Consider the following 16577-nt stretch of genomic DNA (forward strand, 5'->3'; position numbering starts at 1 on the left):
CCGTTTGAGATCCCCATGGGGCGAGGATGGCTTGTATTTCTCCCTCGACAGTCGGGGATGGGGCGGGTATGGTTATACGTGTTCCATCCCCGTCCCCGTCCCCGAATCTCCCCAACGAGGATCCCCGATGGATCTCCGACTAAATACCCGAATCAATAAAAAAATAAATTAAAAAATATAAAACTAACCTATTAAAAATAAATAAAGAAATAACATTTGAGTAGAGAAGGACCTGGAAACAAATTAATTGTTTGTTTTATATTTTATAATGAACAAATTAAGTAGGTCTTCTCCTATCCCTAAAAAAACGAGTCTCTTTTCTTTCCTTCTCTATTCATCCGTCGCTCTACTCTTCTCTCTTCTCACTGTCTTTCCCTAAAACTAGTACGTTTGAGTCTCATCTGTTCCGTCGTCGCTCACTGTTCCGCCGTCGCTCAAGGTTGGGACACGTGAAAACAGTGTTAAGACAGAATTAGATAGTTATTTGGAAGAAAATTTATTGCCTAGGACTACAAGTTTCGATATATTGTCATGGTGGGGCCAAGCCCTTAAGTATCCTACATTACAATTGATTGCTAGAGATATATTGGCTATTCCTATATCCACTGTGGCTTCAGAGTCTGCTTTTAGTACAAGTGGAAGAGTTATAAGTGATCATCGTAGTTCACTTCGTTCAAATACAATAGAGGCATTGATGTGCACTTAAAATTGGCTATGGAGCGAATACCAAGGTACTTACAATATTTATTTATGATTCATATTAATTATAATAGTTTGATGACAAGTTTATTCTGAATATAATATTTCTTTTTTAGATACCCGTATGAGTGCCGAAATTCTTGCTCAATATTGTGATCTTCTTAATGATGAAGATGGAGATGAAATGGTAATTTATTTAATTTGGTAGACTTCCTATTTTAAGTATCACATTGTGTTTCGGTATTTGTATTGATTTGTAAATTGTATTGTAGGTAATACAATGAAGAGGAATCAGTTGATGGGTGCCGAAGGAATGGATGTCAATGGCGACTTTTTGTTTCTAATTATTTGTATCGGACTATATTTGTCTATGTTGCTAGTAGTTTATAATTTATTTTGATTTACTTTGGACTTGTAAAGATCTTTATAATTTATTTTGCTTTACTTTGGACTTGAATACATTTTCCAGATCCTTCCTCTACTTATATGCTACAAAGTTATATTTTATATGAAAAAAGTAGGAAAATTATGAACTTAAACGGGGATGGGGATTCCCCGCGGGGCGGAGATGGTAGCAAATTTATCCCCATATGTTAATCGGGGACGGGGATGGGGAACCCCCGATTGACCAATGGTCGGGGATGGTTATGGCAATCCCTGCCCCGCCCCGCCCCGTTTACAGCCCTATTCACCATCCTTGTTAAGTTCATTATCAACATGTTTCCAGGGGCGTAGATAGGGGGGGGGCCTCCGGCCGCCGGAACCACCTTGACCTCGGGTAGTTTCGGCCCCCCTATCTCAAAACTTTTTTATCGGGGTGTTGCATTAGCCCCCCAAGATGGCCCATTAAGTGTTAGACTCGTCTAAAATTGAAAATTTTAATATTTTGGGCCTATTAGCTACTCCCTAAATCCAAATTTCTAATTTTTTTTGGGCCTGTTAGGTCTCTTTAAATCCAAATTTTTAATTTTTTTTTGTCTGTTAGGCCTCCCTAAATCCAAAATTCTAAAATTTTTTGGCCTGTTAGACCCTCTTTAAATCCAAATTATTAATTTTTTTTGGCCTGATAGGCCCTCTCAAATCAAAATATTTAATTTTTTTTTACCTGTTCGGCCCTCCCTAAATCTAAATTTTCTTTACATGTTAGGACTCTTAAATGGAATCTAGCTTAATTTTGAAAAATTGTACATTAATACTTAAAAATTGGTTCTTGACCATTCAAATTATAACATGCATATATACAAAAAAAAAAAAATTGAGCAAGTTCGGTTTAGCAATTTTTTTTTTTTTTTTGCGAACGCACATGTAAAATCGGCCCCCCAACCGAGTAATCCTGTATTCGCCATTGCACGTTTCCCAGGGCCAGGCAAGTACATGTCCATGTTATCAAGGCAGGGAAATTCAATCGACAAATACACCAGTTGAGAGACAGTCAAAATAGATATTTGATCCTAGGCTAGGATTCTACTTCTTCTCAACAACCACTTTCTTGCTCTTGTTGATTTTTCTATGGAGGCATGATTTCAGTGTCACTAGAGGAGGTTAGATTAAGGTTTACAAATATTTGCGATTTTGAGAATTTTTCCGCTTCAAACTTCCATACAACAAAAAAAAGGTTGGAAAAGAGAAACCCATCGAATGTGATTTGATTTTATAAGAATTTTTTTAGTAAATGGGGAGTCTCCATCAATGCGAGACAGCTAGCGTTGATGCCCCTTAGAAATGGCAAACCTTAGACCTACTTTCATCTTGGGTAGGACGTTTCAAACACGTGTTGTTCATCCCATAGAAGTAAGTAGATTGCAGAACCACTACACGTCTACTAGGAATGATGTCACTCTTAGGCCACACGATGTGACGTCTCACCTACCCTGAAGTTGAAAGATCTTATGCGACACAAGTAACGGAAAAATCAACACGAATGTAACGTTCGGACAAAGAGGTATCTACGGAATGTCGAACCATTCCTTATAGACCAAAGTAGGACCCAAAGAATGTTTGAACAAAACCCTAAAAAGATTCAGAAATCAAAGGGGGTGGGACATCTTATATCATCCGAAAGATATCAAGATTCATGTGTCCCCCACCTAAACCTACATGGATATTTGTAGTAAGGAGGACCGTCATATTAGACTAAAAAGGAATGGACATCCTTCGAGACACGTGGACCAATAAAATGCTTTTTGAACCTCCTTCAAATCATTATGCTTCAATCAAGTCTAGAATTAAGAAATCTCAATTCAGGTAGATAAATATCCTCCGTGGAATCTAAGAAAAAGGTCAAATACTGATTGACGGTTTTACCTTTGAATTCACAAATCAATATACATACAAATATAAATCTATTACAATTTATGCTCTTGTAATTTAGATATGAAAGTAAGCCGTGTCTCTTAAAATAATAAAAATAAAAAAGATATATGAAATGTCAAGTGGCAAAGGAATCTCCTATAAGAAGTCAACAAATAGGCATAATAAGATGAGATGTAGAAAAGGCAGATCAGAAAATAAGAAAAGTAAAATCTTTGCTTTAAAAGGAAAGAGAAATATTTCATTTTCCTTCCGTATATGATATGATGAGAAAAGGAATGGGGAAAATGGTGTGGTTTTGCATAGTGATGATCATGATGATGGGTTTAATAAGTGGATCAGAAGAGATTGGGATTTATGAGCTGAAGAAAGGAAATATGAGTTTAAAAGTCACAAATTATGGTGCCCGTCTCATCTCTCTCTTCCTCCCTGATAAATACGGTATCTTCTTCTTCTTCATCTTCATCTTTTATATATATATATATATATATGATCTAATTTTGTAATCATACAGGGAAGCTGGATGATGTTGTGCTTGGTTATGATACCATTAAGGAGTACTTGGTGAGTTATCATTTTCTTATTCAAATACCAGTTAGATTGATGAAACATCAATTTAGCCTAACAAAATTCATAACATTTCTCTCTAATTTATCAAAATTGATGCTCAAGATTTCACCAAACAATAAGATCAAGAGGTAAACTAGTGCTTTAGATCTTTTTTTTTCTCTTAGTTTTATGTTATTTTTACATTCATCTCCTTATGAGAAAACAAATAATAGTTACAGCAGATAGTATGGTAAAAATAATGCCATTAAATTGAGTAAAATACAGTATTGGAGTATTATTCTATTATATTCCATTTTAAGCCGGCTGCTATGGAGCTCAACATGTATTGCCGGCTGGTATCTTAAAATTCAAAACTTGACTATAGTGAAATCATTTTTCTTTTCTTTTGTCTCTCTCTATTATATTAGTAATAAATTTGACATAAATTGTAAGAAATGACAAAGCAGACAAGTCAATCTTATCTTTTTCAAAATTTCACTATCTGCCAAACTAACCACGTGATTCCAAGATAAATAATTGTTTTCATCTTTTTTTTTTTTTGAAACTATAATTGTTTTCATCTTATTATCCGCTTTTTTTTTTCTTTTTGAAACTATCTTATTATCCGCTTCTACCTTTGATTTTTCTTTTTCTTTTTCTTTGACTACAATTGCTAATATTTCATTTATGTCATTGTTGCAAAATTGGATGTGGATGTGTTTAAATATCACATCAATTTGGATAATCACATTTATGATTTTATAAATTTAAAATAATATCACAGTAAAACCACCATAAAAGTTAATTTTGTATCAATAAATAATTTATCTTTATATTTTATACTAAAAAAAAGTTATAAGATTGAATACATACCGTGAATATTTTTTCTTAAACATTTTATATAAGTATAAAAAGGGCAGCCCGGTCGCACTACGCGTCCCCGCTGAGCGAGGGTCCGGGGAGGGGTCCCACCACAAGGGTGTATTGGGGGCAAGCCTTCCCTTGCCAATTTTATATAAGTATAATTATGTAAAAAAAAATCATTGTGATATTTAATCAATTCAATAAGATAATGTATCCTTAAGTATATTAATTACTGTGATGTGATGTGATACCATTTAAAAGTGATTAAAATGGTTTTATTGAAACAACATTAGTACAAAATGTAAAGATGAGTTATTTTATTGAAATAAAATGAATTTTTGCGACTTTATCGAAACACACGGCCTGAAACTGTGTTTGAAAACACACCGCCTGAAACTGAAATGATGTGATGGATATAAGTTATTAATTTTAAGATATGAAAAAGGCAATGGAATAAATTAGTGTGAAAACATACTTAGAAATGAAAGCAAAATTGTGATGAAATGAATATTTGATTGCACATGACAGAATGATACAACAAGTTTCGGAGCAACAGTTGGACGTGTAGCAAACAGAATAGGTGGTGCTCAATTTACGTTGAATGGAACTACTTATAAACTTATTCCTAACGATGGAAAAAACACCCTTCATGGCGGCCCTAAAGGATTCAGTAAGGTTGTCTTTCAAGTTCTTAAATATGTCAAGGAAGGAGATGCCCCTCATATTGTCTTTCTCTATCACAGCTTTGATGGCGAACAAGGTAACATGATTTTGACACGAAATTCAAAATTTCATATGATGATCAAGTGTATGACATGTTGAGTTTTCTGATGCAATGCAGGATTCCCTGGAAATGTCCGAGTAATAGTGAGCTACAAACTGCTCGAAAACTACAGGTTGAGAATAACAATGAAAGCAACAGCACAAAACAAGGCTACTCCTGTTAATCTAGCTAACCATGCCTACTGGAACCTTGGTGGTCATACAAGTGGTGATATCCTATCTCAAAATGTTCAGATTTTTGGTTCCAAATATACTCCTCTCGACACCGAGCTTATCCCCACTGGAAAACTCCTTCCGGTTAAAGGAACACCCTTCGATTTCCTCAAACCATACACTGTTGGAAGCAGGATGAATCAACTGCCTAATGGCTATGATATCAACTATGCTGTTGATGGCAATTGCGGTGATAATAAGATGAAGAAAATTGCGATTGTGCAGGATAAGAAATCCGGAAGAGTAATGAAGATATTCAGTAATCAACCTGGTGTTCAGTTGTACACAAGTAACACTTTAACCCAGAAAGGAAAGGGTGGATTTGTTTATAAACCTTTTGCTGCTTTATGTTTGGAAACTCAAGGATATCCTGATGCAGTCAATCACCCCAATTTCCCTTCAACCATTCTGTATCCGGGGGAGACATACAAGCACTTTATGAAGTTCCAGTTTTCAACTTCTTCATAATTTAATTCATTTCAGGTTCAGGCATATGAGTTCTTGTTATGTTAGCATATTGAGTTGAAACATTGAACACTTAAATAAAACCATAGTTTTCTGACATTGACAACATTTTTTCTGGTTTCATTCTTGTCTGGCTGCCGAGATAGTTATGGCTAAATTATGAACCGAGCTCAATGGAGTTCACTTCAAGCACTGAATAATGAGAAGCATCAAAAATTTCATGAAAAGAGAAAAATCGATTTGTTTGTTGTTCAACTCATATAATGTGTATAACCTACCTTACTAAATCTTTATACCATATGCAGTGTCAGTGTCATAACAGCATTATGCTTATAATTGTCATATATAGAGAAATAAATAATCGAAAAGGAATCACCAAATCAGTAAGCAAGCAGATTCTCTTCAAGATTTTCCCATAAAGCTCAATGCTTGATGACATGAAAATGGAGATTCCGTATGCACAAGCTCCAGGATGGAAACAGTGTGAAGAGGCCTGGCTGAAAGTCTTCTATGAGAAATGAAGTCTTGTGATATGGATCTCATTGTTGGCCTAGAATTAGGTGCAGCAGCAAATAAGCAGGAAAAGGCAGTTGCTGCAACAAAAATGATATCTTTTATGATATTCTCATTTGTAGGAAAAGCTAGCCGTTGGTCTAGTACTTCTTTTAGCATTATGTTTCGGGCTGTTGGTGACGGCAATGAAAACAATGATATAAATTCTCCAGGATGCTTTCCCATTAATGTTTCCAATGCCACAACTCCAAAGCTATAGACATCGCATTTTTCAGTCACCACTGCACTGTAAGCAAGTTCTGTAACAGCAAAACAACTGTTAGAATCAGAAATAATGTTTGAATAGTGTTCAAGTTCGATTTAGTGCGACATCGTCAAACTATAATTCAAATTCATAAAACCATACTGAACTATAGATTATGGACATTTCTAGGAAGAAAGGTTTACCTGGCGCCATGTATCCATAGGTGCCTGCCATAGTTGTTCGGTTCGATGAATCAGGATCCAACAATCTTGAAACGCCAAAGTCGGAGATGGAAGCCTTCATTTTTAAATTTAGAAGGATATTCTTGCTTGATATGTCTCGATGAGCAATTGGCGAGTGCAATCATGATGCAAGTAAGATAAAGCATCTGCTGTATCTTTAATAATGTTTACTCTTTGAGCCCAGTTCATTTCCACAGCTTCAACATCATTTCTCAAGATACTGAATAAGCTACCCTTCTCCATATACTCATAAATCAGAAACATGGATTGCCTATGCAAACAGAAACCGCAAAGTTTCACAATGTTCCTGTGTCGTATTTCTGTCAGAACTTTTACTTCATTCACCAAACTATCCACAGCTTTTACTGAGTGAAGTTTCTTCAGGGCAACTGTTCTGTTTCCCGGTAGCTGTGTTTTGTATACATTTCCATGACCACCCACTCCAACACAATATTTGACATCAAAGTTCTCGGTTGCTTTAATGATGTCTTCATATGCAACCCTTCCATTGAAGTTCAAGATGGAGAACAACACATCTCCATTGTTTATTGGTAGCAGCTGTATTTGAGAATTCCTTACCTTCCTTTTATGCAAGAAGAGAAAACCAAGAACCAAGAAAGCTAGAAACATGGTGATAGGAAGAACTATTTTGATATAGTGCACCAAATCTTTCCTTCTTTGAGATGGAAAGCAGGGCTCAAATTCTTTATATTGGCCATAGATGTTCAAGTTGTCATAGCATAAGTCCTTGATAAGTGTCCAATTCAACGTTCAAATATCACTTTAGTGCTAGGTTATTTAATTAATTTAGTATTATTTCGGATATTATTGCTTGTTTTGGTATGATTTGTCTCCACAGGACTCAAATGATTAAAAGGAGCAGAATTGGACTTAATTTGAAGAAACTTTGGACTTGAAACGAAATTGGAGTTAGTCTTGCTCAAGATGAGCTGAATCAAAAGAGCTGAAACGAACTGGAGTTAGTCTTGCCCAAGACTAAGACCTCTGAACTGATGGTGTTTAGATTGATCAGGACTCTTTCCTACTCAAAGAAGAAGGCAGAAAATAAGGGATATGAGAAGATTAGAAAAGATTTGTGATTGGGAAAGATATTATTTTGTTAGCTAATTTTTAGGGATATATTTTCTCTACAAAACATTAGGTTTTAGATTGGATTATCTCTCTCTTAGACTGGACGTACATTTTCTATCGTTCTTCATCCTGGAAAAACGACAAACACTTATTTTGTTCTTTATGGCTATTCATAGCTAAACTCTTTATTTCGGTTAAGGGATAATTCAAAGGCAGGAATCTTCAAGTATTGTGAGATCGTTTCTCTTCTAGTATTTTCTCTTTATTCATATCATTTGTTTATTCACTGTGTTTAGAGATTTTATCTCAATTGTTAGTTTGCTTTTGAATGATACGACCGATTGTTCATTTGATTAAACTGGCATATAGTTGTCTGATTAAATTAGATAATCAACGAGTCATTATTTAGTTAAATCTGAGTTAGTAGCAATTGATGCTATAAAGTTGAAATCTAGATTGTATTTGGTGATAATCAGATTGACAAATTGAGAACTCTCCATGTGACATTAATACATCTATTTTCGACTTTATCACATCAAGTGAATGAGTAATTAAGTTTCTGAATCGATATCGCTGAGAATCGGTTGGCTTAGATTAGGTTCTTCTAATTCATAACGCTGTTAACGGGTTGAATCTTAGCCGCTGAGGTAAGGTTATTCGTTAATTAGGAGTTAACTACAGTCTTACTTGGTTAATTCATTATTTAGGAAGAATACACCAAACTAGTCTGATATGCAATTTAGAAGAAATATCATTTCTGTCAATGATCAAGACTAACTAAATTCCTTGCCTGAGAATCCCTTAGCTGAAATTCTAATTAATCATTTTATTCAATTTCAACTCAACTTCAATACTTTTGTTAATTTAGCAAACATCTATTCCAATCCCCATTTTTACTTTTTATTTATTTGCTTGGTTATATTTACAAATTAGATCAGTATTAGTCCTTTGGGTACGACATTTGCTTACCCTTGTGCAAGCCTGAGGGCTGTGAAGTTATATTTTATTTTTGGTGGATTCGACAACCGTCAGTCCTCATTCCCGACCAATTGAGCATGATAAGGCCAGATACGTTCTGGGATTTTACCCTCAAAAGAATTGTACTGCAAATTGATGTATGACCAGTTGAAGTGAGGCAGAGAAACAGGAATGGTGCCACGAAGATTGTTGTGGCTAAGATCCAAGGACCATAATGTCATGTTCCCAATTACAAGAGGTAGTTCTCCACTGATTGAGTTATAACTGAGATCCAAAGTAGATAACGTGACAAAGTCATCAACTTGAGAAGGAATTATTCCATTTAGATTGTTGTGGCTCAGTTTAAGACGCTGTAGTTTGCAATCGCTTAGGTGAATGGGGATACTTCCATACAGAGAATTATAGCTGAGATCCAACTCCTCTAAGTTGGCTAGGTTCCCAATTGAGTAAGGTATCTCTCCACTAATTCTATTGTGACTTAGATCTAAAGTGCGCAAGAATGCCAAGTTTCCTAATTGAAAGGGTATGCTTCCATTTAGATTATTGTTGTTCAATGACAAAGACAATAATCCAGAGCAATATGCAAGATGAAATGGTACAGGTCCTGTGAGTTGGTTACTAGCAAGATCCAAATGCAAAAGATTAAACAATTTTCCGATTTCAGGCAGAATGGTACCAGAAAGTTGGTTATTTGAAATATCAAGATGATTCAATTGGGTCAAATTACCAAAAGAAGAAGGGATCGATCCCAAAAGTTCATTTGAGCTCATACTCAAATAGGTAAGATTGGTTAAAAGACCAATAGTAGAAGGGATCGGTCCCAAAAGTTCATTTGAGCTCATACTCAAATAGGTAAGATTAGTCAAAAGACCAATAGTAGAAGGGATCTGCCCAAACAGACGATTATTACTAAGGTCTAAATGAACCAGATTATTAAGATAGCCTAATTCTCGAGGAATTGAACCATTATTCTATTATTTGATAGATCAAGCTCCATCAAATGGGTAATATTTGGAAGAGAGAGAGGTAGCTCACCAGTCAGATAATTAGAAGCCAAGCTCAAGAAAGTGAGTTTTGAAAGCGTACCAATTTCAAATGGGATGCTCCCTAAGAGTCCACAGTAAGCAAGATTTAGCCGAATCAGATTCGAGAAGGAAGAAAAATTGAGGTTCCCAACTTTTGTTCCCATGATGCACTTGCGAGGCGGGTATATTATCTGGATGACATAGCCGTCCTCATTGCAAGAGACTCCAGGCCACCCGCAATGATAAGATGAGGAATTAGTGCCGTCACACCACCATCCGCTGTCTCGTAGTGCCTTAGCTTCTAAATCAATGGACAATGAGTCAAATGCTGCTGCTAAAAAGGCTGTAAAAACAATCATGAAAATAAACAGAGAAACTGAAGGTACCATCCTCTAATTGATGGCTTCAGTAGCAGATGATGAATAGCCCAGTTCACCTATTCTCCCAAATGACTGAATGAGTTGACTTTGAAGTCCATACATGTCTTTAAGGATGAGCAAGAACTTTATTAATATGATAGTTGACATTGTTCTCCCAAATGACTGAATGAGTTGACTTTGAAGCCAATACACGTCTTTAGCATCAACAAGTTTAGTAACATGATAGTTGACCTTGTATTGTCCCAATAGCCTTAGTTGCATTCCATGTTTTACTAGAGGCCATTGAGGCTGTAGCAAGTGGTGAGGTGCTGGTCAACCGAAGAACTTCAGCCACAACCTTGAAGACCTCTACTGTATCCCATGTTATACCAGAAGCCTTTTTCAGGTTATACCGAATAGAGGAAATATGGAAAACCCAGGGAAATAACAGCAAAACCAAGGCATTGTAATGATGAGATACTTTCAACTATAAAGTATACTATTAAATCCACACCTTATTACAGTTCAAATTGGACTATTGCAAAAGAATGTGACACTAGATGAAGGCATAATTCAACTAGTACAATAGTTAATCGTTCTTATTCAGTTCTCAACAATGAATTCTTCAATTTCAATTCCCGTATGGCGGGCTGCCCCTTGTATTCGCAATAAAATCTCATCCCCAATCTTTAATGAGGTCACAGGAATAGCTACTTTTTGCAGTTGATTTCCTGCAGTAAATTTGGAATTTTTAGACTCAAAGCAAGAACACATGAAGGATGTGAGACTTCCAGAATAAACAACTTTACAAGTTACATACCTTTACATGGAGGCACTAGGGAAACTGTTTCTGCATTCTGCAGGAAGATGCTGTATAGCGTTCCATCGTTAGAATCTATCTGTAAGACCAAAATATCAGCATCAGAAAACTAGATTTTATTCAATCGAGCATCAAATCATTGACTGTCAACAGGAAAATAGCTCTGTAAATATTATAACCTTCTAAGGAACTCCAGATATAGATCTTTTCAGAGGATCACTAATGAGGTTTTCATTAACAGCTAGACATGTATAGTTTCCACATCCACACCAAGGAAATGCATGGTGTTTGGCCATATGTTAAAGCCTTGGATCATATTGATATAAAGTTGAGATGATCTAAGAAATAAACAACCATATCTGATTTTGTGCACTAATTATGATGATAATAAGTAACGGATTTGAAAATGTTATTGACATTGGATCATGTAATACAGAGGCATCTGTTATACAAACCTTTGCCTCCACAAAAATAAGAGGCCTAGTCTCTATCTTTACACGGCCAATTATCGCTGTTCGCATTTTCCCTTTTTGATCAACTACGATGACTTCTTTGCCAGCTTTTAACTCTGAAAGGTAGCAAGTCTTTCCGCCTGGGACAGAGACATATGCATGTACTGGTCCCTGTGCATTACCATCAGGAAAATTGTAAAAATAAGCATGTTTAAGAGTGTTGAGTTAAGTAGTCAAACGAAGCTTTAATTAACCAACTGTGCGATTATTATTTTTGTAATCCTACAAATATTTGAAGTTGAAGCTTGAGCCCCCGAAGTAAGTCCTATGGTACTTACTGAATTTCCAATAAGCAACATGGTTGTCAATGTATGATTTTGTAACATTAGAGAAATAACTCACTGCATTGACACGAAAAGGTCTGCTGGCAATGTAATTTGACTCCAAACATTCTGAGTGAACAAGGAATAGTCCTCTAGCGAAGGACCCAACCTGCGAAATGAATCGTGCCCTCATATTTGAGTATATCCAGTAAGTTGGACGATGAATGATCAGATACAGAATGTCATAAATGAGAAGTTAGGAGCCACCAAAAGTCCTTCACCAGGTCTCATGAGGCTGCAAAGATCCACACAAACACGATCACCCATCCCAGCTACTTGAATCCTAGTTATAGTTGCTTTAGTCAAGCTCAACAGATTGCTTGTTTCATTCCTTCTGTCAAAATAGTCCTGATCATAATAACCAGAATAAGGAGCGATGCTTCAGAACCAAGGAACTTGAGTCTTATCCCCTAAAATGAAATTACCTTTAGCTTAATGACAGCATCAACATCCTCAGCCTTTAGAATAATTCCACCCAGACCATGTTCCAAGGCCTATTAACAAAAAAGGTTGAATATGCATATTACAAAACCACGCAATTGAGGACCAGTGTTGAGAAAAGTAATCAGCAAACTCAAGACATAAATTTCATTCTCCGCCAATTGTGTAAAGGAGTCAGTAGATACCTCGAGGAAAATCTGTGCCTCTGAAGGAGTATTTGAGATGGCAAACACTGTTTTGTGACTGCCTTGAAATGCTGCAACAATATTCTCTGCAGGAATTATCTAAGAGAAAAAAATGTAAGAACCTCTTAGAAGTTCAATCTTGCAAATACCACAAAATAGAAAACGGTAGAGTTAAACATGGCTTTGGAATGGTCAAAGCCATTACTTCTTCCAAAAGAGATGTGTCACTTGGAAATTGCCAAAAAGCTATTTTCATCAAATAAAATCTTGCCTGATACCTTTAATCATACAAAATAATACTAGGTGGAAATATACCAATCAACAATACTGGAAACTAAAGACAGGTCAACATCATTAATCAAAATGTCAAGACTGTTGTATTTGGGGATCAAGAAAGATGTACAAATAGCATCATTCCAAGAACAATTCCAATTGAGAAAGGAAAAAAAAAAATCCAACATTAATAACATTTAGACAAGTTTGATGCACTAAAAAGGATTATTACTCTATTAGATGAAGATAATTAGTTCTGAAGTAAGATCAGACACGCATACCTGCCAATCCAGTAAATCAAAAACAATATTCTCAGTGTGTGCATTTTCTGGTTGAAGTTGCAATAGCTCTTGCGAACTTGAAACCCGAAAAACAGTGGCAACCCTTTCATTCTTGCCATCTAAAACCTCTCCTTCTTCAATAAATAAAGGATGTATCATAGCGATTGCTGTAAATCCCATAAGCAAAACTTCAAACTGTATCCCAATTGACACAAATATTAAATCTTCATCAAAACGAAGGACAAGAAAATTGTAAAGAAGGTATACATGACCAGTCATTTGCAAGTTCTCGCTGTTCGGGGCAGAAGACGAAAGTGTTCCATCCTCTTTCAACTGCGGCAGTCATGACTGCTTTGTTTTCTGTCCATATCCATACCTTCTTAGATATCTCATAGGCACCTGTTGGTTTTCTGGAAGCTGAATCTGAAGGGGCAGAACACATTGCCATTAAAGAAGTATGGTGTCGCTGGTTTACCTTGCTGTTATTCGCTTTTATTGAATGACAATCCCATGAAACTAACCCCCAAATGTTCAATTTATCTGCAATTAATCAAATTAAGAACCTTGCAATGTGCATTACATGGATTAAGTGGAAAGGAAGAGTAAGAACCTGGTTTGGGGGTGAAACGTGGGAGGTGTTTGGGGAATCCTAGGAAAGTAGAAGAATATTGAAACAACATAGTCATGCTTTGTTTTTCGATTCGTCGTTAACTATTAGGTGGGTGGGTATTGTGTTGATTGTTGGATTGGATTTGGACTTCAACTACCTGGGGAGTGGGCTTTTATTTAAGAAGGGCATAACGGCTGACACTGTTAGTTGGATAATGGATTTGGATAAGAGCAGTCTTTCCTCGTATAAATAGAAAGCAAATATTTTCAGCGTTCTTTCTCCACTTGGGGTTTCTCGACCAAGCTGACTTTCGGAGAAAAGTTGTTATCTTTTTTTCTCTTGGAAGCAGATGGTTGCTGAAAACGGTAAGAAATTCAAGGTCCTCGAAGAGGAAGACTCGGACTCCATTGATGCACAACTCATCCTTTCTGTTGAGAAGCTGCAGGATGTCCAAGACGAGATCGAGAAGGTACTCCTCTTCCTTGTATCTGGGTTTTTTTGGGAAATTTAGATTTAATTTTGTTGCATTTCCTTAACAGATTAATGGAGAGTTCTGTGACAAAGTACTGGAAATGGACCAGCAATATAATGGGATTCGCAAGCCTGTCTATGTTAAACGGAATGAGATTATCAAAACTATTCCTGACTTCTGGTTAACTGCTGTAAATGATTCTGCTAATACTGAAATCTCTACTTTCCAACCACTTATGACTATTAGTTCCTCAAAATTTATGCTATATATCTGATGCAGTTCCTGAGTCATCCTGATCTTTGTGATCTTTTGACTGAGGAAGACCAAAAGGTTAGAAACATATCTAATTAAATTAGTTGGGTTGCTGCAATTTTTATTAAAATGGCTCAATATTGTTCCATTTCTTGTTGATATAGATCTTCAAGTATCTTGATTCTCTTAATCTGGAGGATTTGAAAGATGTGAAGTCTGGCTATTCCATCACATTTGTGAGTATTTTCTCCACACTTGTTTTACTGCCTCTAGTCATGCTAAAAAATTGCATTTTCTGATTTTGAGTTTTCAGATCTTTTTCTCAACTATTCATATTGTATATTGTGTTACAGCTGATTCAGTTTCTGTTTTGTTGTCCCTTCACGATTAAACTTTCAGAATTTCAAAGAGAATCCTCATTTTGAAGACACAAAGCTGATGAAATCCTTTACATTATCTGATGAGGGAACAATTAAGATAACTGGTACAAACATCAAGTGGAAAGAAGGAACGGTAATAATGGCATTCTTCTTGCTTAAGTCTCTAATTTGTGTTCAGCCTCCAATAATCAACTCTATAATATGTGAAGGGGGCTGCAAATGGAGCTATGGAAAGGAAGAAAGGATCTAAACGGCCATGGCGCGAGAGCAGGTTTCTTACTTAACTACAGTTTATGCTTTGTCGATACCAAACTAGATACATTAGGCATTAGCTGAAAGGTCTGCTTGTTGATGGCCAAAGAAAGTTGTGAACTTTACTTTCTTTAGGTAGTCGAAATTCACTTCAATCGATAGATGCTGCGGGTTTATATTGTTTTCTTGTGTGTGTTTGAATGCAGCTTTTTTGGTTGGTTTGGTGAAGGTGTACAAAATCGGGTACCAGTTCTTGGAGATGATGTAAGACCTGCCGCCTCTTGCTTACTAGTTTTGTTTTCTATTTTCTGTTTTACGCTGATTTTACTCGAGTTTGCACAACTTAATGGATTGGAATCAATCACCAAACAAACTGCTTCCTACTATTTCACATGTACATTTGCTTAAGTTGCAGATTGCAGACATAATTAAGGAGGAATTATGGCCCAATCCTTTAAAGTACTTCAACAACAATGTAAGCTTTTGTGTTGGATTCCATTCTGAAGTTGGTCATTTTGATTATGAATGTTCATGATTTTATTGTTTCACAGGGTACTGATGAAGAGGATTCTGGTGAAGATGAAGAGGTAATAAAAGATTTTCATTAATTTACTTCAAAAAAATGTTTGTTCAGACTAGTCTTATTATATTGGATGTTGCCTTGGAGATATCATGTCTTTCTAGTAGTATTTCATTATTTTTGTTGCTGAAAGTTTCTTCACTCTTGAGAACAAATGTATGCATAACCTGGAAGGATAAAGATACAGTCATGGTGATGGACAGATGAGGCAAGGCGGTCTCGCCCTTGCGAAAAACAATAACATGCTCTCGGAGCAATTAGTTGGTTGTTTATATTGAATGGTAACATTTTGTTAGGAACAAAAAAATATAAAACTGGTAATGTTGATGAAACAAGCTTGATCAAATAGGTTTACTAATGCAAAATCTCAAAGAGATTTCATTTCTTTCAGAAATACTTATTCTTCCTTTTAATGGCTTTCTTTCAGATTCACATTACCTAACCTTTATAGTATTCATTCGACAGGAAGACGTTGCCAGTGATGAAGAAGACGACGCTGATGATCAACAAGATTCTAGTGACAGAGACAGTTAAAGTTTGTTGCTTCAATTCGATTATTCTTGTCAATTTAAATTTGAAGTCCTTTGGACTGACTATTTAAACATTATTTTCTAAGAATATGACAAGATATTTGAAACAATCAATATATTCAAGTATCATGATTAGGATCAGTTTCCTGGCTGAAATGCTTATCATTTGCACTTAAAAATCAAAATGCAGTATAAGCAGATTTTGAGTGCATCTAGCTATCTATAACCAATAATTGAGTGTTAAACTTTTTATATTCAGCTAATTATCACATAATTTGGCATTGATCTTGATATTGTAAACTAAATTAGAAATTAAACTGTATCTGTTTT

The 16577-nt window shown here is 35.8% G+C and overlaps 3 protein-coding genes and 1 pseudogene across 4 annotated transcripts; 2 read left to right on the forward strand and 2 right to left on the reverse strand.

The window, feature by feature from the left end:
* Positions 1 to 3175: 3175 nt before the first annotated feature.
* LOC136233007 (uncharacterized) lies at positions 3176 to 5982 on the forward strand. Its single transcript, XM_066022519.1, has 4 exons — positions 3176 to 3450; positions 3524 to 3573; positions 4951 to 5182; positions 5264 to 5982. The coding sequence occupies exons 1-4, from the start codon at positions 3273 to 3275 to the stop codon at positions 5884 to 5886; spliced, it is 1083 nt and encodes a 360-aa protein (XP_065878591.1). The 5' UTR covers positions 3176 to 3272; the 3' UTR covers positions 5887 to 5982.
* Positions 5983 to 6132: 150 nt separating this feature from the next.
* Positions 6133 to 9006, reverse strand: LOC136233008 (MDIS1-interacting receptor like kinase 2-like; annotated as a pseudogene).
* Positions 9007 to 10618: 1612 nt separating this feature from the next.
* LOC136233006 (uncharacterized) lies at positions 10619 to 13993 on the reverse strand. The gene is made up of 10 exons (XM_066022518.1): positions 13782 to 13993; positions 13439 to 13711; positions 13172 to 13338; positions 12618 to 12716; positions 12417 to 12485; positions 12199 to 12339; positions 12011 to 12100; positions 11612 to 11779; positions 11157 to 11235; positions 10619 to 11067 (listed from the first exon to the last, which is right to left on the reverse strand). Exons 1-10 carry the CDS (start codon positions 13855 to 13857, stop codon positions 10940 to 10942), a joined length of 1290 nt encoding a protein of 429 aa, XP_065878590.1. The 5' UTR covers positions 13858 to 13993; the 3' UTR covers positions 10619 to 10939.
* Positions 13994 to 14003: 10 nt separating this feature from the next.
* Positions 14004 to 16388, forward strand: LOC136233009 (NAP1-related protein 2-like). 2 transcript variants are annotated; one of them, XM_066022520.1, is made up of 10 exons: positions 14004 to 14250; positions 14321 to 14443; positions 14533 to 14583; positions 14670 to 14741; positions 14905 to 15018; positions 15095 to 15156; positions 15344 to 15401; positions 15547 to 15612; positions 15689 to 15724; positions 16183 to 16388. In XM_066022520.1, exons 1-10 carry the CDS (start codon positions 14131 to 14133, stop codon positions 16249 to 16251), a joined length of 771 nt encoding a protein of 256 aa, XP_065878592.1. In that variant the 5' UTR covers positions 14004 to 14130; the 3' UTR covers positions 16252 to 16388. The 2 variants fall into 2 exon arrangements, with proteins under 2 accessions (XP_065878592.1, XP_065878593.1); XM_066022521.1 differs by having other exon boundaries at positions 14011 to 14250; positions 15553 to 15612.
* Positions 16389 to 16577: the final 189 nt, after the last annotated feature.

This window comes from Euphorbia lathyris, chromosome 6, assembly GCF_963576675.1.
Source record: "Euphorbia lathyris chromosome 6, ddEupLath1.1, whole genome shotgun sequence".
In the NCBI taxonomy this organism is placed as follows: domain Eukaryota; kingdom Viridiplantae; phylum Streptophyta; class Magnoliopsida; order Malpighiales; family Euphorbiaceae; genus Euphorbia; species Euphorbia lathyris.